Genomic DNA, 26,173 nt, shown 5'->3' on the forward strand with positions numbered 1-26,173 from the left:
TGTACCACACCAGGGATGGGGCTCTTTGAGAGACTCCAGGTTTGGTTTCAGCACACAGGATGTACCTCCAGCTGCAGGGGAGTCTATGCCCATTGACCTCTGAGGGCATCATGCAAACATACGATGGTACACACGTGCAGGCAAAACACCCGTACACAGGAATAAAGAAACAACAAAAATCATCTGTGAGTAGAGGCACACACCTGTTAACTCCAGCACACAGGCTCACGAGTTCTGGGCCAGCATGATTCAAGTGCAAACACAAAATCTTAAGTCTAATTTCCTTATGAGGTTCTGTATCTGAGGTTAAACACTCAAGACAAAAAATGGAACTACAGCTTCAGCTTGTGGCCAATGGTCTAAGCTGAAGCAGGGATGGGAAAAGGTGCTTGGGGCATCGAAGCCCACTGTCCCTTCCTAAACACACACACACAGATGGACAGAAGCGGCCTCAGCTTTCAGGTCAGGTTTATTGTTGGGCAGTGCTGCCACAGTCAGCTTCAGACAGAAAGGGCAGCAGTGCCCAGGGGCCACAGGCCACTGAGTCAAGGCTCATGCAACAGTGCAAACTGCATTTCAGCTTGCGGGGCAAAGAAACATCCTTGTAAGGAAAAAAAAAAAAAAAAAAAGATAAACGTTACAGAATTGAATTGCTTTTTAAAAACTGAGGGGTCTTGAGAATGCCTTCAGCAGCTGCTGCTGTGGGTTAGAGCCACTACTGTGGCAACACCTGTTTAAGAGGGTAGAGAGCCTGTGTGCAAGGAAGGGGTCTGGGAGCCACGACTCCCTGAGGTGCCCTGGGAGGGCCTGGCCTGGCGAGCAACAGCACCACCTGCTGGGCACTCCTTGGAGGTGCAGGTGCCTGGGCCGGCCTTGGGTCCATACCCAGGATTTGGCAAACTTGTGCCCCAACGCCCTGCAAAGCTCCCCTCCTTCTAACACCATCCTCTAGAGGAGTGGGTGTAGGCACGGCAGGACAGTGTCTTGTGGGTGGGGTGACGGGTCCACTGGCATCAGGGTGTCTTCTCTTAGCAATGTGGGCAGTGTGCCTGGACAGTGCACCTTGGGACCGGGGGTTTCCCCTCTGTGCCAAGCCAGGGCCTGAAGGAATGATTTGAGAAGCTCTGGTCGTGGGAAGAAAGAGACTAGTTTCCACACCCGTTGTCTCAGAAGAAAAGCAGTTTTATAAACCCGCAGTCCTCTCTAGTCCATTCAGTGACGTTTCAGAAGAGAGAGGTGGCTTGTGGGAAGTTTATTGAGCAGCACGCGACACACCGTCCTCCTTTCCATGTTTCCCATGTGCAGCGTGGGTGTCAGGAAGAGCTCCCATGTGTGAGGGCAGAATGTTCCAGATAACTCCAGAGGGCTGCTGGAAACAGCCACTCACGATGAAGACCGGGGTGGATGACCTCAGAGTTGGCTCAGGCCCTGCCCTCCAGGAACATGATCCTTGGGGTTAGACATGGCTGTGCTGTGGCCTGGCAAGGAGGCTCTGCAGTCCTACCCACAGCGCCCACGCAGCTCGGCATGTCCCTTCACATAATTGATACAGAGCCACCTTCTCGAGAAATAAACTAAAAACATCTCACATCTGGGTTTTCCCTGCTTCCAAATTTGTAGACTCCCAGGAAAAAGGTTTTGTAGCCTCTTTTTACTCAGGTCGCCAAGTAGTTTACCCATCTGTGTCGATCCTGTGAGCTGGGGAAGAAAAGAACAAGTCAGGCTGGCAGACGGCAAATACGTGTCCTGCGCCCCCTTCCTCCGACATTGGCCAGCTCTGCTGCTCCTCTTTGAGACAGGGCTTCTCCTAAGTTCCACCACACTCCAGCAACTGCTTCTGCATCTGGAAGAAGGTATCACTTCCACACAGCCTCTCAGAGCTGTGGCCATGTGTCACATCTCCCAACCCCTTTTGAATGTCTGTGTTTGTCTGAACATGCGGATGTGCATGGATGTGCAGCGCATTCAAGCCTGGTGCTCATGGCCAGAAGGGGGCGTCAGAGCCCTTGAAACTGCAGTCACAGATCGCTTTGAGCCACCATGTATGTGGGTGCTGGGAACTGAACCCCATGTCTTCTGCAAAAATAACACATGCTCTCAACTGTGAGCCCTCTCTCTAGCTTTTTCTTTTTATTTTGGAGATGAGCCTCACTATGTAGGCCAGCCAAAAGCATGATTGATTTGGCCAAAAGCATGCTCTGACTCTGTCTGTGATGAGCTGAATGCTGCTTCCTGAGTCAAGTTCCTGGCCCAAAGCATCTCTAGGCATCTTTGGGACCCAGTCCTGTCCCCTCAATCCTTCGGCTGTGACTGATGAGCCCACCTGCACAGGAAAGGTGGTGCCCAGGGCAGCTACTCACATTGCTTCGGTATCCTGAGAGCCTCACTGTCAGGCACCAAAACCTGGTGAAGCACGCCTCGGAACTGGTACAGCACTCGAAGACTCTTCTCCTCCCCAACACACGGGTCGTAGAACCCTGGCAGCCCAGCCTGTGAACAAACAGAGGGCCAAGCCTCAAGCCCTGCACTGCTCCCATCTGCCCCAGCTGGGCACAGCCTGGATGAGGACACGCACTTTGGAGCTTGATGAAGGAATGAGAATTTAGTTTATGGAGGTAGTGCTAGATTGGTCCTCAAGTCCCTTTCTCAAGCCAGCCCGAAGCCCACCAGCCACAGCCACAGATGACTTCTGAACCCACAGCCCTTTTCAAATGAAATGCAAGGGCCAGGAAGGCTGCTGCGGGTTGTTTGCTGGACCTGTGGACACTTGTGAGTTGATTTTAGAGTCCACGAAAGCAGGCCGTGGTGCCGGCACAGGAGCTATCCAGGTACTGTAAGGAAATGGTCGCTGCAGGCCTGACTGTCATTGTCACGTGGCTCTGGAGCCCAAGCTGCCTTTTGCTATGGATCCTGGTTCGGAGCAGGGGTCCAAGATGCCCTGGTGGTGTACCTTGGAGGCCTCAGTGAGGATGAGCTTGGAGTCCTTTACCAGGCACTGCAGGGGCACCGTCACATCGATCACCTTCACCTTTTCCTTCTTCTTGCTCTTGTCATTGACAAATTTCCCGTACCAGGCGTTCACGATGATAAGCCCTGGGGACAGACCGGCAGGAGATGACACAGGCGTCTTCCTTTTGGCCCCAGCACCCAGCCCAGCCTAAAGATGGCACGCCCGCTCACCCATTCGGGACTCCTCTGCTTCGATTATTCTCCGGACAGACTCCTGCATCAGCCGAACCTGAGAGAAGATGGACATGTCGGGGACCCTGGGCTAGCTTGGGCTACATAACAAGAGTGAGGTCATCTAGGACACACTGTAAGATCCTGCCTCAAAACAGACACTTCAAGTGAGCAGCTGGACCCCTGCTTTTCTTTGAAAAGGACCTATGTTCTCTGTGGAGTCATTAAGCAGGTAGGGATGTGTGCTGGCCCCCAAATGGGCACATGTTTGCCTGAGGACATGGATGGCCTCACAGTCTGTCCGCTGTGTGCCTTTGCAGCCTGTCACAAGAATCCTATGGGACTCTGCCATTAAGCCATGACCATCCCTTGCCACCTATGATAGGCAGTACATAGAGGGAGGAAACAAGGGCCAACACCTGCCCCTTCACAAAGCCTTGTTAGGCCTCTGGAGGGTCGCACTCGTCACAGACTGAGGTCTCCAGAAAGTGCCCCTCAGGCCACAGAAGAGCTTAGGAGGAAATGAGGTTGTTGGGGAAGAGGAGCCCTTGGGCTCTGTCTGGGACCAACACTGGCGAGTAAAGGAGTTTCTTTTGCAGTCCCAGCTTCAGCAGCGTAGGCTAGAAGGGTCTAGAGGAGGCTGCCCTGTGCCCTGGACTGTGCACAGAAGCAGAGGGGCACTCACAGCGGCTTCTGCCTCTTGCTTCTTCTGCAGGATGTCGCTGGCTGTGTTCTCCCTTTGCTTTTCCAGTTCCCTTTGAGTGAGAGAAGCAAGGCACAAGTCAGTCTACGGCAGGGGAGCTGCGCCCCCTGCTGGACTGTGCCCACCATGCAGTCTGTGATCTTAACAGGATTTCTGCTTGTCTAGGACTTCAGCACAACCAAGGCAGCCTGAGCTCACCTTCCCTGACCACCTCTTCCATGGAGCCTCCTGAAATGCGCTCTCCAGCAAGCAGGGGAAACTCAGGCTGCTCTGGATGCACAGAAATAGTCATTCTTACAGCAAAAATATAGGGACTTAGGGTTGGCCCCCCAACAGCCCTGCCAGACACCCGATGGAGCATACTCTTTGCTTAGGTCTTAAATACCCATGGGAACTGGGTGGCTACACTATAGTGACGAGGTCATAGGCAGCCAGAAGGCACCCTGTCCCTCCTCCCAAGCTCAGGGTCTAGAGGTTAACACAGGGCTTCTCCATCGCTTGGGTTTCTGATGGATGCTTGGGGTCAGTTCTGGCTCAGCAGGCTCCCTACAAGAAACTGTAAAGCCAACTCGGTTATGTGGTTTCCACGACTACAGTTAGTGTGTGTCAGAACAGATTCATTCCACTTCAAGCCAGGGTGAGACGTCTAGGATCAAGGAGGGAGACGGCATTTCTACTGGTCCCGTTTAGAGCATCATTTTATAAAGCAAGTCCAGTCATTTGTGCAGGTGCGACTGACTGGTCAAGAGTGACTGGGGCCTGTCAGGACCTGGGAGCATGCTCAGCACTTCCTTGGCATTAACCTGCCTCATTTTCCCAGGAATAGATGCAGCTCTCTCTGCAGTTGAGGAGACTGAAGCACAGGCTTCTAATGAGAAACTCACCTCTCTTTCTGAGCCCTGAGGTAAGGCTTGATGATCAAACGGTGCATTGCCAAGTAGATTACCAGCGGCCCCACGGTGGCGTAGAACACAGCACTGGGGAGCAGCTGATCCGTCAAGTGAATCGGGAAGAAGTAGGTCTGACTGGCCCTGTTCAGCCTGTGGGAAACAGAGCAGAACAGAGGATGTGCCAGGTCTTCCCAGAGAGGAGTGCTGGGGTCACCACTTCCGGAAGCTCTCAGGAAGTAGCACAGCAGGTCCAAAGCTGAGTTCCTTATGCGCATGACGCAAGAGCCCACAGTGTGCTCAAGGGCAAAGGGAGAGTGAATGCTTAACTGGACACCACATCCCTATGGCTGTGTTGTGTCAAAGGTTTCCAAGGACAGGACAATGGTCCCAGAGAGAGCCTGTGTCAGTAAGTGGGATGTTTCAAACAAGCCCACATATTTCAGAAGGTACCAGATTAAGAACGCTTTGCAGCCTGGTGGTGGTGGCGGCAGCAGCAGCAGCAGTGGCCTTTAATCCCAGCATTCAAGAGGCAGAGGCAGATGGATCTCTGTAAGTTTGAGGCCAGCCTGGTTTACAAAGAGAGTCCAACACAGCCAAGGCTGTTACACAGAGAAACCCTGTCTCAAAAAACAAACAAAACAAACAAACATGCAAGAACACTTTGTAAAGGATGAGGCATTCCTGACCAATGGCTGCATGAAGAGCAACTATAAACGTTACCATATATGAAAACTAGAACTTGGGGGCTAGAGAGAGCTAAGGCTATGAGCACTGTAGGAGCACCCAGGTCTGCTTGCCAGCACCCACACTGGAGGGCTCACAGCTGCCTGTAACTCTTAAATCCAGGGGACCTGATGCCCTCTGCTGACTTCCAAGGGCATCTGCACGTACGTCTACATATAAATGGACATTCACACAGAAGACATAAATAAAAACAAATTTTAGAAAAAAATAACGAGCTTTATCCATTTTTTGAGATGAGGGATAGGGAGGAGGTATGTTTCACTACGTTGCCCATATGGTCTATGGTCCCTGACGTACTACTGGAACTCCAGTTATCCTCCTGCCTCAATCTCTCTCAAAGAGGCCTCAGACCAGTGTTCATTCTATTTTAAAACACAGACACTGAAGTGCTGAACGGCAGCAGGGCAGGTGAGCAGGAGCATGTGGCACTGGGATGTTTCCCACTGTATGTTTTGGTACTGCGCAGAATCCAGGCGTGCCAAGCACTGCTGGCCCCGCAGCTACTCAGCTCATTTAGGTATGCATGCATTTAGGCACGCACACATTTGCTGAGCTTTAGAACAAGGTTTCCTTGTGCATCCCAGCCTGGCCTGGCACTATGTAACCTAGACTAGCCTTAAATTTGAGACAGGGCTTATTGTATATTCCTGGCTTGCCCAGACTCGATATGGACCTGCTCCTGCTTCCTGAGAGATGATGGGATTAAAGGCATGCACACACTAACAAAAGCAAATGCATGTGCTACAATGCTCAGCTAAGCAATGTGCTCTTAGTGAAATTGGGAAACAGCATGAACTGGAGAATGAAAATACAACATTAAATTTGTAAGATGAAATAGAACATAAAGGGACTTCATTGCTATAAATGCTTTTATTAGAAGGCACTCAAGCCTGGCATGGTGTCCCACACATGTAGGCCCAGTGATGGTGCTGCAGAGGCACTTGGATCCTTGTGAGTTTGAGGTTGGCATGGTCTATCTAGTGAGACCCTGTCTTTAAAGACAAATAGAGGATACAAATTACCAATAGGACAAATTACAAAGAGGACAGGCAGGTGACAGGAACAAATCAATGGTAAGAAAGTTCAGACTTAGATGAAAGAAACACACTCCTTGAAACACACGTAACACAATAGCAACATTAACAGAAGGTGAAATAGAAAGATTTTTAAAGCTCTATGTTTGTGAAAAAAAAAAAAAATTAATTCATTTAGATTTGGGTCCTACTCCCAACATGCCTAATTATATACACAAATATTTGGAAATCTGAACTCTAACATACTTATGGTCAAGGTTAAAAGACATCCAACTGGCACTCTTGTTTTGTCTTTGTTTTTCGAGACAGGGTTTCTCTGTAGCTCTGGCTGTCTTGGAACTGACTCTGTAGACCAGGCTGGCCTCAAACTCACAGAGATTCGCTTGCCTCTGCTTCCCAAGTGCTGGGATTAAAGAGGCATGCCATCACTGCCTGGCCAATTTGGGCAGTTTAATACTATCACAGGAAACACAGGATGAGAGTCCAGTTCACAGTTAAGAGCTGAGCAGAGGTTCTCAGTCTAAATGCAGCTGAGGACAGGGTCTCAGCCATCTCCAGGCCTCCCCAGTGCTCTCTGTTCATACAGAGGGTTACAGTCAGACAATCTGACCACTGGTGTCCAGGAATCTTAGCTCAGAGATGCAAAACGGTAGTGTGCATGCAGAAATCCATGCATCTTCACTAGTCTATGTGGCTGGCCTCTGCTACTTTGTGGGTTCTTTTTCCAGCCCTTTATCCCTCTGGTTTCACCCCTCTCACTAGATAGGAGGGAGACAAGGCAAGAGGGGAGAGAGAGAGAGAGATCCTTGAGTCTAGTTTCTTCTTTGCTTGTAGCTGATTTTTACTACTTTGTGGGTTCTTCTTTTTCCCACCCTTTATCCTTCCAGTTTCATCCTCTATCAGTAGGAGAGAAAGAAGGATGGAAAGGAGAGAGAGAGAAAGATCATCCTTGAATCTAATTCCTTTCTTCTTATTTCTTCTTTGAGCATGAGCAACCAAGCCCCCTGAACGACCAATAACCACCCAGCCCGCTAGCATTTATACACCCTCTGAAAAGTTCCCAGAATTCCAAAGGTCACACAATCACAAAAACTATCTGCCGCTGGCAAAGCCACACCTATGCTACAGTACAAGGCAAATCATAGTTAGCTGGTGTGGACAGTCTGTGGCAGCACTGTATACTCACACCTGGATTAAAAGAAAACCACATTCTTATAATATTTCTGTGTTTTCTAAAGCAACAAAAATCCAGAATTCTCACCACAAGCATATTTAAGCAGTTATTTAACTCATATGCATGACTGTTTTGCTTGCATGTATGTCTGCACCCGTGTGTGCATGCAGTACCTGCAGAGGTCAGACGGGAAGCTTCAGTCATTACAACTGGAATTATGGAATTTAGTTCTTTGACTTTTTTTTCCTCTATTTTTTTGGTGGATACTTGTACGTTTGGAGACCAGAGAACAACCTCCACGTCACTTCTAAGGAGTTGCTCACCTTTTTGTTTTTCTTAGATAAGATCTTTCACTGGGCTGGAGGTTGGCTAGCAGGCTAGGCTGGCTGGCCAGCAAATCCCAGGAATCAGTCTATCTCTACCTTCCCAGAAGCAGTACTACTGCATGCTCTATCACACTGGACTTTTTCTGCATGGGTTCTGGCAGGGGGGGGGAGGGGGGTCAAAGGCAAGTGCTCCTAGCAAGCACTGTCCTGACAGCCGGCTTCAGCCTCCCTGATGCAGCACTGCAGAGTCGGCTGTCTTGGCCACGCCCTCCGGCACCACTTGGCAATGCTGCTCTTCCTGGATCTGTGCGACCTTCCCTCCAGCATTCCTGATGCAGGGTAAATCTGTACACAAGACACTCACGGATACAGAGAGGACACTGTGCACATGAGCTAGAGGTTCAGGAAGCCGGCCAAGACTGGGCTCTTCAGGTGAGGACTTTGGAAGTACAGTACAGCCATCCCCAGGGATTCATGAGGCATGGCTTCTGGGCCTCCATCCACAAGTCTGCAGATGACAATACTAAGAACACGGGCCTCGTGGGGAAGAGAACCTCCACCAAGGGCTGTGCTCCCCAGAGAGGCCTGTAATGGGAAGTTCCAGTTTCTTTGTATGCTATGTAAATATGCTTTCACTTTAATCCCAAGTGTGGGATTTTAGTTGGGTTATCGTTTGTCCACGTCTGTTAATTTGCACGGAGAGGTGTGGTCTAGGAGTATAAATGTGAGGCTGAGAAAGAGGCTGAGTGGCTTTCTGTGTTGCTGGTAGCGGTCTAGAGAGACCAGAGACGGTGTGGCGCAGACAGAAACGCTTCCTCCTTGTGAAGGAGCCTGCTGGTTGCGTCTGTGGTGGTACAGAGCCCTAAAAGAACCCGGTGACCCTAACTAGCTGGGAGAAATAAAGGGGTCTGGGGCCCTCTCCCCACTAACCTTTTCTCTCTCCTACTTATGGTTGGGGGGGAGGGGTTGAGGGCTGAACACCCCAAATAAAGCAGAGTTTAAAAACAAAACAAAACAAAACAAAACAAAACAAAAAAAGAAGAGACACAGTTGCCTGTTTGGGAGACAGGAAGAGATAGTTAAAAAGAAATCAGAGCTACAGCTTGGTGTCTAAGAACCCTGGCACATAGAAGTCCAATGCAGGCTGGAGAGGCAAAGGCTGCTGCTACCAAGCCAGGAGCAATGAATAGCTGCCTCTGCATGGAAAGGAAGATGCCCAGGTGGGTCAAAGCCTCCAGAGTAGGCTGGGAAAGAGGCTCAACTTCAATACCACAGGAAAATGAGCAAACATGCACACAGAAGCTAGATGTGTGCATGTCTGAAATCTCAATACTGAGATGGCTGAAACTGGAGGGTCCCAAGTGTGAGTTCCAGGCTAGCCTTGGCTATGTGAGACCATATCTCAAACAAAGTATCAAAAGTCCAGGCAAACTTTTGAAGCCCTGGGTGGCATGGAGGACAACTGTATGTTGACATGCTATTACGCAAGAAGGAGCCTGATGCTGCAAATGCCTATGGTGGCATGGGGTGGGCACAGTGGCCACTGGCAGGGTTGGAAAGGTGTGAGGGGCCCAGTGGTCAACATAGTACCATGGAAGGCGGGAGCCTAAGCCTCCACTAACACTGCTGTGTTTGTCTCCTTGACCCCTGCTCAAGGAGCTGACACAGAAGCAATGGCACATCGAGGAATTTAATCCCATCCCCTGGTTAGCAAGGGTCAGGTTCAACTTACTTGACTTTGAGAGACACACCCTGAGGGACGCCAATGCTCACAGCCGCACCCAAGACGCTGTGTCGTGAGATCTTCCTCTCAGCTCCATACTCCACTATTGTCCCAAAGAAGCCTGCCCTGTGGAGACAGAACACAGCTGTCGGTATGTATCTCTCTTGCCCCCTGGCCTACACGTGGGAGTGCAATGAAAACAAGAGTCCTTCCCCTACTCCACATCACCCACGGGGGCAGGCAGCTTGATGCTCCTGGGGGTAAAAGCACCTCTGGAATACCCCGGAGGTTCTCTTACAGTAGAGCCTCTCAAGGCCAGCTAGAGCAGCAAATCCCACCACCCAGCACGAGGCAATGAGGGGCATCACAGGTGTGACAAGGACACACTGGTGCCAGTCACACCTCTACCCTGAGAGCTCTCCTCAGAGCTGGCTCACCTCTCTGACAGCAAGGCCAAGACTTACTTGAGGGACCCTTTCACACGTGTTTGGTCATCGTCCTGGAACTTGTGCTGATAGCTGATGAGTGCAAAGGAGTGAGGGATCCCCAGCTGAGGAAAGGAGAAAAGGGTGCAGGGTCATGCTCACCATTCCGGAATGATGCCTAGCTGTCTACCTCTGATGGGGTCTGCAGCAGGACGCTCCATTAAGGCAGGTGTGTGAACAGTTACAGCCGCTAACTGTGTAATGTTCTGAGAGCTGTTAGCGATCTGCCATTGTTAGACTCACACAAAATAAGGTGCCAGAGACTCCACTGGGTGACATGGTCTCCCCCAGAAATCTACCACTGATAGAAATGCTATGAAGCACACAACTATAAAAAACCGAGATTTTTCATCAAGGTGCAGTTTACTAGCCTCTCAAGAGAAACACAAATCTCTGGCAATCCTGAGTCCCTGGTGCTAGGAGGAGGAATGGAGGCACATTCATTCTCAGAGACCAGCTTCTTTTTCTTCCTGCCTGTTCACAGCACTCGAGAACACCGTTCTGATATGAGGATGTGCAGCTGAGCTACTTCTGAGCATAGCCTCGAACTTCCTCCTTCTACACTAGAGGCCGCCCACTGCTGAGTGTACCCAGAGCTGCCCCGCAGGACTTGGGGGCACGATAAGCCACCTTCCTCCAGATGCATGCTCAAGAGAGGGCAGCCCCTCTGCTCACCTGCAAGGCCACAGTGAAGTGGCAGGTCTTAGTGTCCCGGACGATGCTTGTGTTCATTGCTGACTGGATGCCCCATCGCCACTGCAGGTAGCCCACAGTGTTCTTATCCAGGTTCCGAGCTAGGACAGTGGTAAGGCCAGGCCGGATTCCACGGGATGAAAACTGCAGAGCACAGTTTGTCGTCACAAAGCTGGGGGGACACAGACAGAAAGGGTCCAGCTGTCACGGCTCTTAGCTGTCCTACCGCATCCTCTTGCCACACTGAACATCACCCCACAACATCTAGGCCAGTGCTAATAAGCAAGGAGAGCAGCAGAGCAAGGCAAAGAAAGTGCACATCTTTCGAGCTCCTCCCTGGCAAGCCTCAATCCCCACCATCCGTCCACTAGTAAATCAGAGCACCTAAGTGCTGTGCGCTGAGCCAACACAAGGTAATGCTGGGGACGCTTTCAAACACTGTAGCTTCGAAACTCTGTGAGTGCTGAAATCACCTGGCTGCTCTGTAGCCACTGACAGCTGACTCCTATTGTCCAGCAACCCAATTCTTTAGCACAGGCTAGGAGCGTGAACAGCCCCCAAGTGGTATCAACATGCAACAAAAAGTAGAGCCAATCACCTCAACAAACACACCTCAGACTAAGTCAGAAGTCCTGGGAGGAAGGAACTCCAGCTCACACACATGTGCGCACATGCACACGCAGAGATTTTTATTTTACTTTATGAATGTTTGTCTACATTCACGTATGTGTGCCTATTAAATCCTCTGGAGCTGGGGTTACAGATGACTGTGAGCTGCTATGTGGGTGTGGGGAATCAAACCCAGGTCCTCCCAACAAGTGCTCTTAACTGCTGAGCCATCTCTCTGGACCCCACAATTTTTAAAACCTGCCCTCAGGGTCCTAATATTCAGCCCTGCTGTGAACTAGTTCACTGAAATGACAGAAGAGCAGTCTTCCAGGAAGGGCTCTGATGTCAGCGTCTAAGGAAGAGCAGCCCCACCTTCTGGTTCGAGGAGGCATTTCAACAGTATGGACTGAAGGAATCAAAGGCATATAACCACTAAACCTGGCCTCACCCAGCAACTTTGTTCTGATGTAAAATCTTCTGTATCCCGGGATGATCTCAAATTCTCCAACAAGTAGCTGAGGATGACCTTAACTTCTGATCTCTGTCTCTATCCCTGCACCACTACACACACCTGGAAGACTGAGTGTGGACTTGGTCATAAAGCAGGGAACCCTGAAGGGGAGACGTGCCTGATCTGGACCCTTACATCCATCAGTGAGGACAGACTAGCTCTGGCTGGCCTTAAACTCACAGAGAGGCATCTGCCTCTGCACCCCAAGTGCTGGGATCACAGGTGTGATGTGGCCAGTCCCTTCAAGGCTCTGCACTAGAATGGACTAGTATCTGGGACTGTGAGCTGAAATAAAGCCTTTTACCCCTCCGCTGCTTTCAGCAGTGTTCTGTGTTACAGCAGCTGGGAAAACCAGAACAGAAGCCTGGAGGTGTGCCATCAGTTTTGGCTTCAGAGGCCATAAAAAGCTCTGGGGTGGCCATGTCCACAGGACCACCAGGCAGTCCCCACAGCCTCTGGGAGAGAGACAACCCGCAGAGCCACAGACCCTGTTCCATGGTTCTCACAGGGCCAGTACACACACGCTCCCAAGTCTGGAAGCTTCTCAACCCAGAAGAAAGTCTGGTGGGGCTGGGCCTGCTTCCCAATACAGAGCTCTTCCCAGCTGCAGGCTGCTCATGGCACTTGTGCTATTGTGCTCACACAGCACAGTAACTTCAGATGTCCACAAGCACAAGAATTCACAGGCTCTAACACCCTAAGTTAATACAGCATAAAGAGTTATCGTGCATATTTACCATCTTGGTGTGAGATTACGGAACAGCTTGAGACCAAATAAAGGCCCCTGGAGGTCTCCGGCTCCAAACTCCAACTGTTTGGAGAAACAAACAGAGAAAGCATTACTAGTGTTCTACCTATGGCACCAACCCAGGGCCCGGCACCCACCTGGCCAGGCTCTCAACAGAGGGCTGGCAGACCCCTAATGTCTCACTGGAGTTTTTTCAACCCCAGAGTCACAGGCAGCCCAGACTGTAGACAGGGACTCCTCCAAAGACAATCTTAGTCCTGAATCTTGGTCTTCCTCAGCTCCAGTCAGAAGGCAAAGGAAGTTGGTGGGTGACACCCCTCCCCACTGCAGGGCCCACCTGCTACATGCTGCAGGCAGCTGTGCAACTCCACACTGCTGGCTCCTGATGGGAAGGTCTCCCAGGAGCTGGAATGGCCTCATCAGCCCATTAGCCTTTCCACACTGCCCCGGCTGCCTTGTATGCTAGCCTGGGTGACTTTCAAGTAACTCTTGAATGCCTGTTTGCTGCAGCTGCATTTGCTCAGCAGTGCTGGCTCTTTCACTGTCACCTACCATCATCGACCAGGAATCGTGACTGCCACCACTTTGTGTTGGTATAACAAAGGGTCATCTCAGGGAAACAAAGACACTGACTTCCCAGGGTTGGAGTGCTGAAGTTAACATCCCAAAGCATCCTGACTTTAAACTGTTTTGTGGACTGTCAGGACTTCTCAGACACAAGACATCACTCTTTTGTGGTTAGTCAGTATCTGGACACTGACATTTAGAACTGTGTTAACACTGCAGCGTGAGCACCTCAGGCAGTGAAGGTTAGCTTGCAGTGTGACTGTTCAATAACAGGGCCATGTATGGACATTAGAACCCAGCTGGTCTTACCTCACCCCATCCCTTTGCAGAAGTGACTCGCCGGAGTGCAAAGTTAATGGAACCGCCGCCATTGCCATTCTGGGTGGAGAGACTTCCAGAGAGGATGGCTGTGTCTGTGGCTGTCAAGGGTGCCTAAGAGAAGATAGCTGCTGGTAGCAAGTGCACGGAAGCAATGGGACACAGGTCACCTGGCAGTTAGGACATGGGGACAGGTGGCCTCCTCAGGTGCTATGCTCTCCTCTCACTTCACATCAATGCATGCGGCCATGCAAGCAGTTTATTCTACAAAGATTTCTTCTTGGGAGAGTCTTAGTAGGTGGCCCTGGCTGTGGGGCTGCGCAGATGAGGTTAGCCTCCAATTTGTGGGATGCCTCTGCCTCCTGAGTGCAAGCCAGGGTTAGGGGACACGACCCCGGCCATATGCATTTATGTCTGTATATGGCCTGCTCTTAACTGGGAGACACAGCTACCTACTGAGTTACTTGAGCTGTAGATATGTCAAGGCAGAATCATGGCCTAGTGCAGGAGACTCATGGCGACCCCACCCTGTGATGTGCTGCCTGGGCTTTCAGTTCCAGCTTACCACCCAGGTTCTGGATGTACTGAGGGTTCTTCAAGGAAGCAAACTTCTTAGAGTTAACTATACGGGGTTAGCTGACACACGTGGTAATAAAGATGCCTTGGAGATAGAGAGTCTGGTTGTCTTAGGTAGAATGGCCTGACCCTAGTGCATCCAGGATCGAGAGGATGGCATTCTAATTCTTTGGCTCAGGACCAGAGGTGCTACTGTCTTCCGTACAGTCAAGTCCTTAGAACTGAGAAAAGCATAGAGAACTATATGCCAGGAAGCCCTGCCCTCTTTCCTAAACTCCCTGACCTTGGGCTTCTGTGCTTCTACCATTAGCATTCCTAATTGGCAAGATTGGACCTTGGGAGCTGCACACCAGCACAAAGCTGCCCTGTGTGTGGGCAAAGCAGTACCAAACAAGGCCAAATGAAGCATGCTGGCATGTTTTCTCTCCCTCACTCTTATCCCCGACCCCGCCAGCGGCTAATTGCAGCCTTTCATAAATAAAGATGAGGAGAAACCCTGAGCCAACTCTCATCCAGCTGCTCCGGCACTGCGCCTCATTAACTCAGGCTGTACTCGGAGAGGTGTCTGTGTGCTTTACCTCAATGGACTGGGATATGTGCATTTTATTAATCTCAATCTGCGGAAAGCCACTTCCGGACACATCTTCATATTCCTCATCATAGCGATCAAAAAGGTCAGTGGCGTCTACTCCAACGCTGATGGTTCCCTGGGGCAGAAAAACAGCAGTCAGCACGGAGTGCTGGTATCTGTGGAGTAAAGACACTGAAGCAGAGTGCTCAGGCATCTGAACTCACGGAAGGACGGTGCACTACGAAGCTCACACGGCATGAATGTCACGGCTCACATAAAGCACTACAGAATGCCCTGGAAAACCCTGGCACTACGGGCTCTGCTTTTAAGACTAAGTTGAGCAACAGAAGAGAGCAAGTTCACCAATACAAAGCTGAAACTTTGCTGACGGATTACCGTCGGGTCACTATTGCAATGACGAAACACCACGACAAAAAGCAGTTTGGGGAGGAAAGGTTTCATTGGCTAAACTTCCACACCCACAGCTCATCACTGCAGGAAGTCAGGGCAGGAAGAGAATCTGGAGGCAGGAGCTGACGCAGAGGCCATTGCTTACCGGTTTGCCCAGCCTGCTTTCTTATAGAACCCAGGACCACCAAACCTGGGGTGGTCCCACCCACCATAGGTTTTTATCCTCCCTCATCAATCACTAATCAAGAAAGCTTACGAAGGCATTTTCTTAATTGGGGTTCTTGCGTCTTAAAAGAGTCTAGCCTGTGTCAATTTAATATAAAATCAGCCAGCACACTGATAAAAATGCTTACTCAGAAACACAAGGTTTATCATTTTCTTTCAAAGCTCTAAGACTTTTTCTCAGGAGTACATATCTTAATCCAATGCGTGTGTGTGTGTGTGTGTGTGTGTGTGTGTGTGCTTGTGCGTGCACACAAAAATACACATTTTTATTTCTCTTCAGCCTATTTACTATTTTTCAAGATAGGAACTCACTATGTAGCTCACGCTGGGGTTGGTACAATATTCTTTTGGAATGTATACGATCTACGTTTGTTCATTCAAATGCTGATTTCTCTCCTCCCACTATCTGGTTTCAATCCGGACATTGCTTTGAGATGCTTATTCTAAGCATCACCTGTCTCAAGTTTGTGTAAACATGTCACCATTTGTTCTTTATATCATCAATTAAAACAACCAGCCACAATGCTGAGCAACGGAGAGGATAGGGTGGGACCCTGGTCCGGAGTGGGAGGAAGAGGAAGGAGGCAGGGAGGAGAGGAGGAGAATCTTGAGAGAGGTGGAGAATCTGCAGGTGAGGGATTGGAACCACATGGAGAAATGAACCGGACATAAGATATGACTAAAATCAAGTATAATGGGTGAAATCTGAATGGTAGGAAACTATGTGGGTTTGGAGGAATAAACTAATGGTTAGCCTGACTCCACTTTAAGATTAAAAGTCATCTTGTGCCAAGCAGTGGTGGTACACACCTTTAATCCTAGCACTAGGGAGGCAGAGGCAGATTAAGGCAGATCTCAATGAGTTCAAGGCCATCCTGGTCTACAGATCAAGTTCCAGGACAGCAGGGGACAACACCACACACACACACACACACACACACACACACACACACACGCCAAAAACAAAACAAAACAAAACAAAACAAAACAAAACAACCCTGTCTCAAGAGCAAGCAAGCAACCAAAAAACAAAAACAAACAAATAAAACACTCATTCCTGTTTTCTGTAAAACTTGGGTTTGAGCACGTTTTGATCCATTTTCTGGACTCTGACATGCTCCACACACTATACCCTAACCTCCAACCTGATAAGATGCTCTGCCAAATAATTCTGAACAGTTCAGCCACGTTTCTACATAACCAAAATTCCTCTGAAACGCGCAACCCGTGAAAACCTCCCCGGGCCTTGCAGTTGACTATATAAACCCCACCTCCTCCTGTGTCTCATGCTATTTGCTCAAACCCCAATTTAGGGAGATAGCCCTGTCTGACTGAAAAGAAAGCTTTCGTAATTTGAAGAATTTGGGTAATGGTTAGAAATTAGAGGTACACATCCCTATACCATATTCTTATCATTACTGCTGAGGTGGGGCGGGGCGGGGGGAGTTACTGTGTTGCTCAGGCTGGCCTAGAGTTCCCGGATCAAGCCACTTTTGGCCCCTGAGATCAAAGGTCTGTGTGCATCGCTCCCTCAGTGGGATCAATAAGCCACAACCAGCTCTTCACTACTGATCCTCATGCCTCCACCTCCAGGGGCTTGGAGGAAGATAAAAAAAAAAAATTACAGGCAGGGCGTGGTGGTGCAAGCTTTTAATCCCAGCACTTGGGATGCAGAGGCAGGCGGATCTCTGTGAGTCCAAGGCCAGTTTGGTCTATAAAGCAAGTCCAGGACAGCCTGGACTTTCGAAACCCTGTCTCGAAAAACGAAAAAGAAAAAACCAAAAGTAACTTACCAAAGATGGCAAAGTGGCCTTGACAGGTCACAGCCACCCCTCTACTGGAAGAACTGTCTCTTTCATCTAACACACAGGGCGCTGAAATGCCGAGCAAGGGCCCCACTCTTCTATCTACACAGTCTCCTGACTTATTTACCTGTGCACCCATGCACATGCACACCCCTGTACACATGAAGAAGCAGAAGGAATCAGATGTCCTCCTATTTCTACCTACTCCACTGAGGGAGGGTCTCTCCCTGAGCCTTCGGCTGGCATTTTCCTGGTGAGGCTGGAGGCCAGCAAACCTCAGTGACCCTGCCACTGTGCTCATCAGAGTTGAGAGTATAGGCATGTGCAGTATACCCAGCTTGTTATGTGGGCGCTGAGACCTGGACTCCCAGTCCTCATGAATGAACAGCAAGTGCTGTTAGCCTGAGCTATGTCTTCGGCCTTCCTCTTCCCAACTGTTTCCACAGCACTTCCTAGCCTAGGATACCCCACATGGTACTGAGCCACATGGTGTGTTTTGGTACCACTAACTCCTTCCAGTCTCAGTGGGTGGTGGATAGTCTTAGATGTACCTCTGGGTGGCCAGTGTGCCACTTGTGGGTATAGGGTGCAGGGAACTGTCAAGCTATTGCCAGCCACAATCTCAGGAGAGTGATGCTAACTGTGACAGGTGGAAAATGAAGGTAGGCTTCCTCTGCAGTCAGACCTACCATAGTATTCCAAGTGTCCCTGTCATCTGCTGAATGATGTCATCAGGCTGGCATTCTCTGTGAAGGCCTACAGTCCACAGTATTTTGGTGGTGTAGACCACATGGCTGCTGTCTGCACTGTTCCATTCTGCTCTGCTGTGGGACAGCAGCAGGTAACAGTAAGCAGCCGACTATGACTGTATCCCAGAGAATCTGTCCATGAACCTTGCAACCTGAGCTGTACGCAATTCTTATACAGGCATCAGTCTTTCTTGATATTTTTTCTGGCAATTTCTTACTTTGCCATCAAAAATAAATAAAACACACTGGCTGTGTTTTGGCAGTTCCTGAGAAATCTACAGGCTTTTGCTGTTTGGTAATGATTGTTTTCATGACTGTTATGATATATTCTTCAGGGAATGATGAAATTAAACTGTGTATCATTAAAAAAATAATTGAGCCTTAACTTTTTGTTTTCTCCAAAAGCTCAAGGCCCCTCTTCCCTCTTTCCCAGCACATGCTAATAAGCAAGTTCTCTATCACTCAATAACTTGACAGTTTTGAGGTAAGATCTAAGTTATCCAGGCTGGCCTTGAACTTCCCCCAAACATCTAGGACTATATACCTGAGCTGCCAAGCCTGGCTCAGACTTCTGGTTTTATTTTTTTAGGTTTTCTTCTTGTGAAACCCTCCTCTGTTTCTGCTTCCCAAGTGCTGAAATTAGAGGTACACATCCCTATACCATATTCTTATCATTACTGCTGAGGTGGGGTGGGGCGGGGCGGGGGGAGTTACTGTGTTGCTCAGGCTGGCCTAGAGTTCCCGGATCAAGCCACTTTTGGCCCCTGAGATCAAAGGTCTGTGTGCATCGCTCCCTCAGCTCCAAGCGCCCATCAGTCTTCAAACACCAGGGATTTGCAGTCACTGGAAACATAGGAACACTCAGAGAGACACTGATTTATGAGGGAAAACCTGAACCAAACACATCTGTTTGAGAGGTAGCTCAAATTTTATGAATGGCCTTCTGGTGTGTCAATTTTGGACAAGAAAGAGTCTGAGGCAGAACTAGCATTTTTAACCATGCTAAACTTATATTCCATTCTGGAGAAGAATGGAAAGACCACAGGTTTAGTGTTCACACTTGCTGACACATTCAAAAGATCACAAATATAATTTGTTTTTAAAATCATCAAAGACTGTTCTGAATGGAGGCAAAAAGACAATGCCCACAGTGATACCTACATACTCTAATATGAAGAAATTTTAAATGGAAAACATTCTTTTGGGAGACAAGGGTTTTATGTTAACCCTTAATTGGCTTTAGATTTGCTATGTAGCTGAGACTGGCTGGCTTTGAATTCCTAATTCTCTTGGCTTATCTCTAAAGAGCTGGAATTACAAATTTGAGTCACCATGTCTGACATACATACATCCCTTCTCTCCTGAGCAATACACTCATTAAAAATAAGGAAGGGAGGCCAGGAGCAGAACTACTCGCCTTTAATCCTAGCACTAGGGAAGCAAAGGTGGGTATCTCTCTGAGTTTGAAGCCTACCTGATCTATGAATGGAGTCCGGGACAGTCAAGGTTCTGGTACACAGAGAAACCTATCTCAAAAAACAAAAACAAAACAAGCAAAAACAAAAAAGAAGGGAAAGGAGGGAGGGAAGGCATAGGTGTGACAGTGCTAACTTCAAGATCAGGTATGAGGAAGTGTGCTTCATCTGGGTCTCTGGACCATGTCATTTGGGTGAAGACTAACTCTGCAAACCAAGGTAAGTACCAAGGACACACGCTGGGAGGAATTCCACGCTGGCTAAGCACTGTATGGAAAACCAGACCCTAGCCAGCTCTGCCAGCTCCCCCCACCAGGCAGAGGCCTGTTTGTAGGAGCTACTATCAATGCTGTGCATGGTTCAAATGCTGGAATACTAGCACTTGGAAATCCAAGGCAGGAGGCTTGTCTGAATTATATACTGAGTTCAAGGCCAATCTGAGCTACCTTGGAAAACTCTTGCTCAAAAACAAATCCAACCAACCAATCAACCAACTAAGCAAGCTTTCTTCAACATCTGGACCAGTAAACCTGTGAATGTTAAGGGAAGATACTGTCTCATGACACCTGTAGGGAGCTGTCAGCCCAGTGCTGGGCAGCAGAGTCCAGTCAACCACAGAGATGAGAAGAATTCAAGCTGCTGCAGGCTAAGGTTTAGTTCCCTGGTAGAGCCTGGTGTGCACGCCGCTCAACAAATCTATGGAATCACAGCTGCAATCCCAGTGCTGCATCTGGGTCTGAAAGTCCTCCTGGGTTTGAAAGTTCATATTCTACATGGCATGGTGGCACAGGCCTGAAATCCTAGTGACAGGGACATGGAGACAGGAAGATCACGAGTTCCAAGCCATCCCAGGCTACAAGCAAGATCTGTCATAAACAAAGTACTGATAATAACTCTACACTGACAACCAAGTGAATGATTCAAAGGAGTGGCCATTAGAAATCTAAAAATACAAACCAGTCATCACTTTCCAGCTACCCTGTTCTTTAACAAGGCCACAGTAATTGAAAACTCCAATGAGCCAGTGACTTTAGACTCAACAGCCTTCAGTGCTGACCCAAATCTATGGAAAACAACTAAACCGGAACGGTGACAGTGAGCAGAGGAGGATGCTGGGCTCCAGCGACAACTTGCTTGATGAAATTAACTGTGCTGAAAATGGCTGGTGAGGTCACCCTGAATGGACAAGGGCATTTCTTCATTTCTGAGAGGGTCCAGATGCCACCTTCTGTTCTTCCATCACTCCGGAAAATAACCCTTTGCAGATGGCTTGCTGCGGCACTGGAGTAGAAGGATTTTTCCTCTATGAGCCCACAAGGCCGGCCTCAGCTTACCAATAATTAATTCTTCACTTCCAATACTGTATTATATGTTTTCTTATGTGAGAAGTCACAAGTTTGAGAGGAAAGCAAGTTACACCCGAGTTCTGACAGAGAACCCAACACGCAAGGCTAAAGCACAGTACCGGCCACTGGACATTCCAGCAGGTGGTCAGAGGTTTGCTGAGGCTTCTGAGTGCGTGCAGGTTCTCACTTCAAGGTTATTAAATCCCCTAAAGCACACTTTTGTAAACGTATAAAAGCATTTACAAAGAACAAGACCTCTTTAACTGTAAATCACAGACTTGGTTCAATATAGCTCAGGTTGACCTCAGACTCAAGAGAGCCACCCGCCTCTGCTTCCCCAGCGCTGGAGCGAAAGGTGTGTACCCCCATACCTGGCCACAATTTGGTAATTTTCTTTGCTTGAATGAAGCCCTATCTGGCCTGAAAAGCATGATTAATCTAGGCTGGTGTTGAATTTGTTTCTATAAGCAAGCCATAACCTTGCATTCTGTCTTTCTAACTACCAAGATTCCACTTTTCATGCTTTCTCAGAGTGAAGCTGTCAGAGAATAAATCTAGGTACAACACTCACTGTCGAGACTGAGCATTCAGCTCTGGGGCTGAAACCTAAACCAGGCACATATGGAGTAGCTTGAGTGTGAGTGTGTTGCTGAGCTCCAGGCAATCCTTCACTCACTTGCAATCTGACTTTCATGTGTTACATTCTTTTTTTTCCCTCTTTGTAGCCCTGACTGTCCTGTAACTCACTTTGTAGACCATGCTAGCCCCGAACTCAAAAGATCTGCCTGCCTGTGCCTCCCAAATGCTGGGATTAATGGTGTTATTTTGATGTTGATTAAAGTTCAAAATCAAAATAGTCACTCTTCTTTTGAATTTTACAAAACTCAAAAAGAAGTCATCATTCTCAGCTCCTGGGTTGCAGTTTGATTTTCCCCCTTTCTGCTGTGGCAGCTAGCTTAGGGGATTCCACCCAGTTTCCTGTTTATTCAGCCAATAAGACGGAGACAAGCACATCCAGCCAAGAAGGAAGTGCACGCACAGCCACAGTAGTCTCCCTTCGCTAGCCAGCACTTTCCCAAGAGTCCTGCCTACAAAGACACTGCAGCTCACACCTGAAGCTATCTTCTTTTTCTCATTAGTGGTTATGGATGAATGACCCTTCCTCCCCTACCCGAAACACTTACAATTTTAACAGTGACTCTTTATTAACTGAAAGTCTCCCCATAGGCAACGTGGAGATTTGACATCTAACTTTTGGCACTGGCCTCAGGACAGCTCTTGGGACGATAGCAGCCACTGAATTGTTTCATTTCCTTTGAGAGCCAGGACCATCAGATTGGAGAGTTTCAGGAAGGAGCAAACTGGATGCATCAGCATCTGAAGCCCCTCAGCCCCCCCCCCCCCCGAGGCCTTTACCTCAAGTCTTGCTGACAAGTAATTCTGCAGCAGCCCTTCATGGGTCTGTGGCCTTGGGCAATACCATCATCTCTTCATCATGACCAATTCCCAGACTGGATCAACCTGCCTCCTGTCCCTTCTCATTTCTCATACCGCAGTCCCACTTTCAGTTGCAGCCCACTCCGGAGTGCGACCCTTTCTGGACCTCTGCCACTGAATACAGCAAACATATGGCTTCCAATGGGTTTCCCCCTGTCCTATCCTGTAGGCAGGCCAGTGGCATGGCTCCAAAACCACAGGCACAGAACAGACTGGAGCCACAGCAGGCTCATTCTGATGCCCGTGCTCTGCTCCAGAAACCTAAACAATCATCTTGAACTTTCTATATTTAGAGAGAGCATGCACACGTGTGAGCATGCACTCGTGCAAGTCAGAAGACAGCTTTTGGGAATGAACTCTACCACACAGACCCTAGGAATCAAACTAAGGTTATCATGACTGGCAGCAAGCACCTTGTTACCCACTGAGCCATCTCTTCAGCCCCATAACACAATTTTCTAAAGAAAAAAAAAATTCTTTAAAAAAAATAAGTGGTAGCCCTTGCCTTTAATCCCCTCGAAGGCTTATATTTGCAAGTTGAATTCCAGCCTGGTCCACAGAATGAGTTTCATTCCAGGACAGCCAAGGCTACGTAGAGAAACCCTTTCTCAAAAAACAAACAAACAAAAAACAGGAGAAAAAAAAAAGTGAGCAATGTATTCATGTCCTTACAAAAGCATTCTGGGATTTCAAAGTATTTGTATGGTTATTTATTTTCCCTGATATACTTGCTATTTAAATATTTTCTGATAAAGCTGAATTATGTTTCTAAGCCATTATGTGTGTGAAGACAATGGAGCCTTTCAAAACTAGGAAAGGATGCTTTGCTAATTTATATCAACCTGTGTAACATGGAGAGAGGGAAATGGACTAGGAGGCAATTTAACACTCCCTATGTAACTATCACATAACAGGATCCAAAAAACAAAAAACCCCACCCAAACCACCAAACAACAACAACAACAGAAAACAAAAACACAAAAAAGCAACCTCTACCCTCAGAGACAGAGACAGGTAAGCCCCACCAGCACTAGGACAGGGAGCCATAGAAGCTCGTGAAGAAGGCAGCAGCCACTGTGGGCTGCTATCCACTCGCTAGCTTTATGGACAGACAAGAAGTAAACCAGCTCGTGTGACATGAACACAGTACACAGCAACTCTATTCCAGGCTTCTAGCTTCTTAAAAGGCAGCACAGTGGATTACTCAAACCAGAGACCCAGACTGGGAGGGAGGGGTAGAGTGGCCCAGTGAGAAGGCAATGTCACCAGGCCATATGAATGAACTCATGGTCTGTTAGCCACAGCCTCTTCTCCACACTGCCTCCCTGCAGAGGCGCCCAAGACACGTGACCCCAGTACCAAGTTTTAGCTTTCTCAGTGGGAAGCACAGACGCAAGCTCTTATCTGCACAGCGCAAGTGACGGCAGATAAGAGGCGGGGACCATGGGTCCAAAGACATGACTCCACAGGATGGGTCTCCAGGAAAACCTCCCATTTCACACTGGGAGAAGGCAAGCAGAGGCTGGAGAGGAGCCATCTCCATACACGGAAAGGTGGAGTCTGAATCTCGATTCAGAGCTCTTGACCCCAAGCCCAAGGCTCTACCGTGCTGCCGTTGGCACCTGTAGATACACACCTGCAGGAAAGTACAGCCCGCCACATGGAGAGCCATGCTGGAGCCAACTTGTCCCTTCTGTGCCCACAGTGCGCTCTTGAATGTGGCCTGGCCACGGAGGGAGGCATGAGAAGGCTATTTTCACATTCCAAATGACAATACTCTACCTAACTTAGTCAAGTTCCGAGGCTACAGTGGCTTGTACCACTCAGCATCTGTATTGTGGGGTCACCTGCTGGTGAGATAAGATTTACTCTGTGTTAATTCAATCCTTCAATAACTTGGCAGAGTAGGTAGGACAGCTGCCTTCACCTTACCAATGAGAAAAATGACCACAGGTCAGAGAGCTTGTTGCGAGTCCCGTCAGTCATTTTTTCCCACCTATGCTGTTTCTCACCTTTCTGCTGTAAAATCCCGATGGATGACTTTCACCTAGTGCAGACAGGTCAATGCTTAGATGCAGCAAACTCCAGCCAGGACAGCTGAGCTGCCTCAGCCCGCTGCTGTTGGCTCAGCGCCCACCCTGCTCTCCCTGTACCCACGTTGACTTGCCCAGCAGAAGGTCAGTGCTGGGAGATTCCTGCTGGGAAGCAGTGGCACAGTGGGGCCCCCGCACTTCCGATTCCAGTCACCCTGCCCCGACTCAGCTCTGCCCTGCGCTGTCAACTCTGCATGACTCAAAAAAAAAAAAAAACCCAAACAAACGCCCTTTCCGGCGGTGACCACCTACGAGAACATGCCTCTCGAAAAGGATCTCCTTCATCCCTCTCAAGAAGAGGAGAAGAGGAAACACAAGAAAAAACGCCTGGTGCAGAGCCCCAATTCCTACTTTATGGACGTGAAATGCCCAGGATGACATAAATCACCACGGTCTTTAGCCATGCACAAATGGTAGTATTGTGTGTTGGCTCTCTACTGTTCTCTGTCAGCCTACTGGCAGAAAAGCAAGGCTGACAGAAGGATGCTCCTTCAGGAGGAAGCAGCACTGAATGCGCCCGATTGAGGATGAGTGGGAGCCACCCAATAAACACATTTTGGATATATTAAACAAACAAACAAACAAACAAAAAAACCCCAACCAACCAAAAAACAAAAACAAAAAACAAACACAAAACCTCTGCATGACTCAAGTCCACATGTGTTGGGGGCTTGATGGGAGAGGAGGTGTTGATGCCCACAATGGGGAGTTGTAGCCACAGATCCACACCCATGGATCCAAGTCTGGATTTGAAATATTCAGGAACATGCACAGATTTCATTTTCTGTTTTCTTATCACTACCCTTTATGCAGAACACAGCACAAAAACCATTCAGTTATTTTAAGTATTCTAAGGATGGCATTTTGGGGGCTGGACAGAGAGGAGGGGAGGAAGCTATGACCCCACATGACAGGGATGTGCTCCCTCAGTAACAACTTCACCCAGTCTTAGAGATGATTCTGAGCACAATAGAAGATCTGTGCAGCTTCTATGGAAGACCATCGCATCCTCTACAAGGGACCCACACATCTGTGGGCTGTATCTGGGAGAGGTGTTTTGGAATAGTGCCAATAGCTGCACACACTTTTGTTTTATAGAGTTGGGGATTGACGCCAGAGCCCCGTGCATGCTGGGCAAACACCACTACTGAGCTAGTCCCACTTCCCATCCCAAGCTCTTGAGCTTCCCAGGGTGTCCTTGAATTTAAGATCCTCCTCCTCAGCCTCAGTCTTGAGATTATAAGCCTGTGCTTGTTCTGTATTTTGCTAGATAAGTGTCCTAGGCCTTGTCTGTGTGTGTGTGTGTGTGTGTTCTGTTTGAGATAGGGTCTTGCTATGTAGCCCGGCTTGGCCTTGAACTCGTGGCAGTCCTTCTACTTCAGCATTCTTTCTAAGTGCTAGGCTTATAGGCATTAGCCACCAGACCAGGTTTTTATACACTTTGAAAAGCAAGATTCAAATTAACAGTCCTGCTCTAGAACAAGGTCCTTAACATACATTCATGTCTTACAAAACAAATGCTAGAATGAAGGTGACCTTCTGGTCACCTACAAACCGTTTACCCCAGCAGATTTAAGGAAAGCAATGCTTCCTAGTATTCCACAGAGCTCCCTTCCATCCAACCCCACTGCAAGATGACACAGGCTACCTCAAGAGGTGATGGAAAGGCTACCAGCTCCTTATCATGATAGGAACAGGCTGTAGCAGGGCCTGCAGACAC

The 26,173-nt window shown here is 48.7% G+C and overlaps 1 protein-coding gene and 1 pseudogene across 2 annotated transcripts in view; one reads left to right on the top strand and one right to left on the bottom strand.

Moving 5' to 3' along the window:
- Positions 1-451: 451 nt before the first annotated feature.
- Positions 452-26,173, bottom strand: part of Dnajc11 (DnaJ heat shock protein family (Hsp40) member C11) — a 48,087-nt gene continuing 22,365 nt past the window's right edge. For both annotated transcript variants that reach the window (XM_021644252.2, XM_060378996.1), the window contains 12 exons: positions 14,860-14,988; positions 13,697-13,819; positions 12,810-12,883; positions 10,935-11,124; positions 10,239-10,324; positions 9,784-9,900; positions 4,768-4,923; positions 3,866-3,935; positions 3,181-3,238; positions 2,951-3,093; positions 2,361-2,490; positions 452-1,698 (listed from right to left, as the gene is read on the bottom strand). In XM_021644252.2, coding sequence (XP_021499927.1) covers positions 1,673-1,698; positions 2,361-2,490; positions 2,951-3,093; positions 3,181-3,238; positions 3,866-3,935; positions 4,768-4,923; positions 9,784-9,900; positions 10,239-10,324; positions 10,935-11,124; positions 12,810-12,883; positions 13,697-13,819; positions 14,860-14,988 — 1,302 coding nt within the window. In that variant the 3' untranslated portion in view covers positions 452-1,672. The remainder of the gene's footprint in view (positions 1,699-2,360; positions 2,491-2,950; positions 3,094-3,180; positions 3,239-3,865; positions 3,936-4,767; positions 4,924-9,783; positions 9,901-10,238; positions 10,325-10,934; positions 11,125-12,809; positions 12,884-13,696; positions 13,820-14,859; positions 14,989-26,173) is intronic.
- On the top strand, positions 24,706-24,991 carry LOC110552725 (small ribosomal subunit protein eS27-like; annotated as a pseudogene).

The sequence above is a fragment of the Meriones unguiculatus genome, chromosome 3 (assembly GCF_030254825.1).
Source record: "Meriones unguiculatus strain TT.TT164.6M chromosome 3, Bangor_MerUng_6.1, whole genome shotgun sequence".
Lineage (NCBI taxonomy): Eukaryota > Metazoa > Chordata > Mammalia > Rodentia > Muridae > Meriones > Meriones unguiculatus.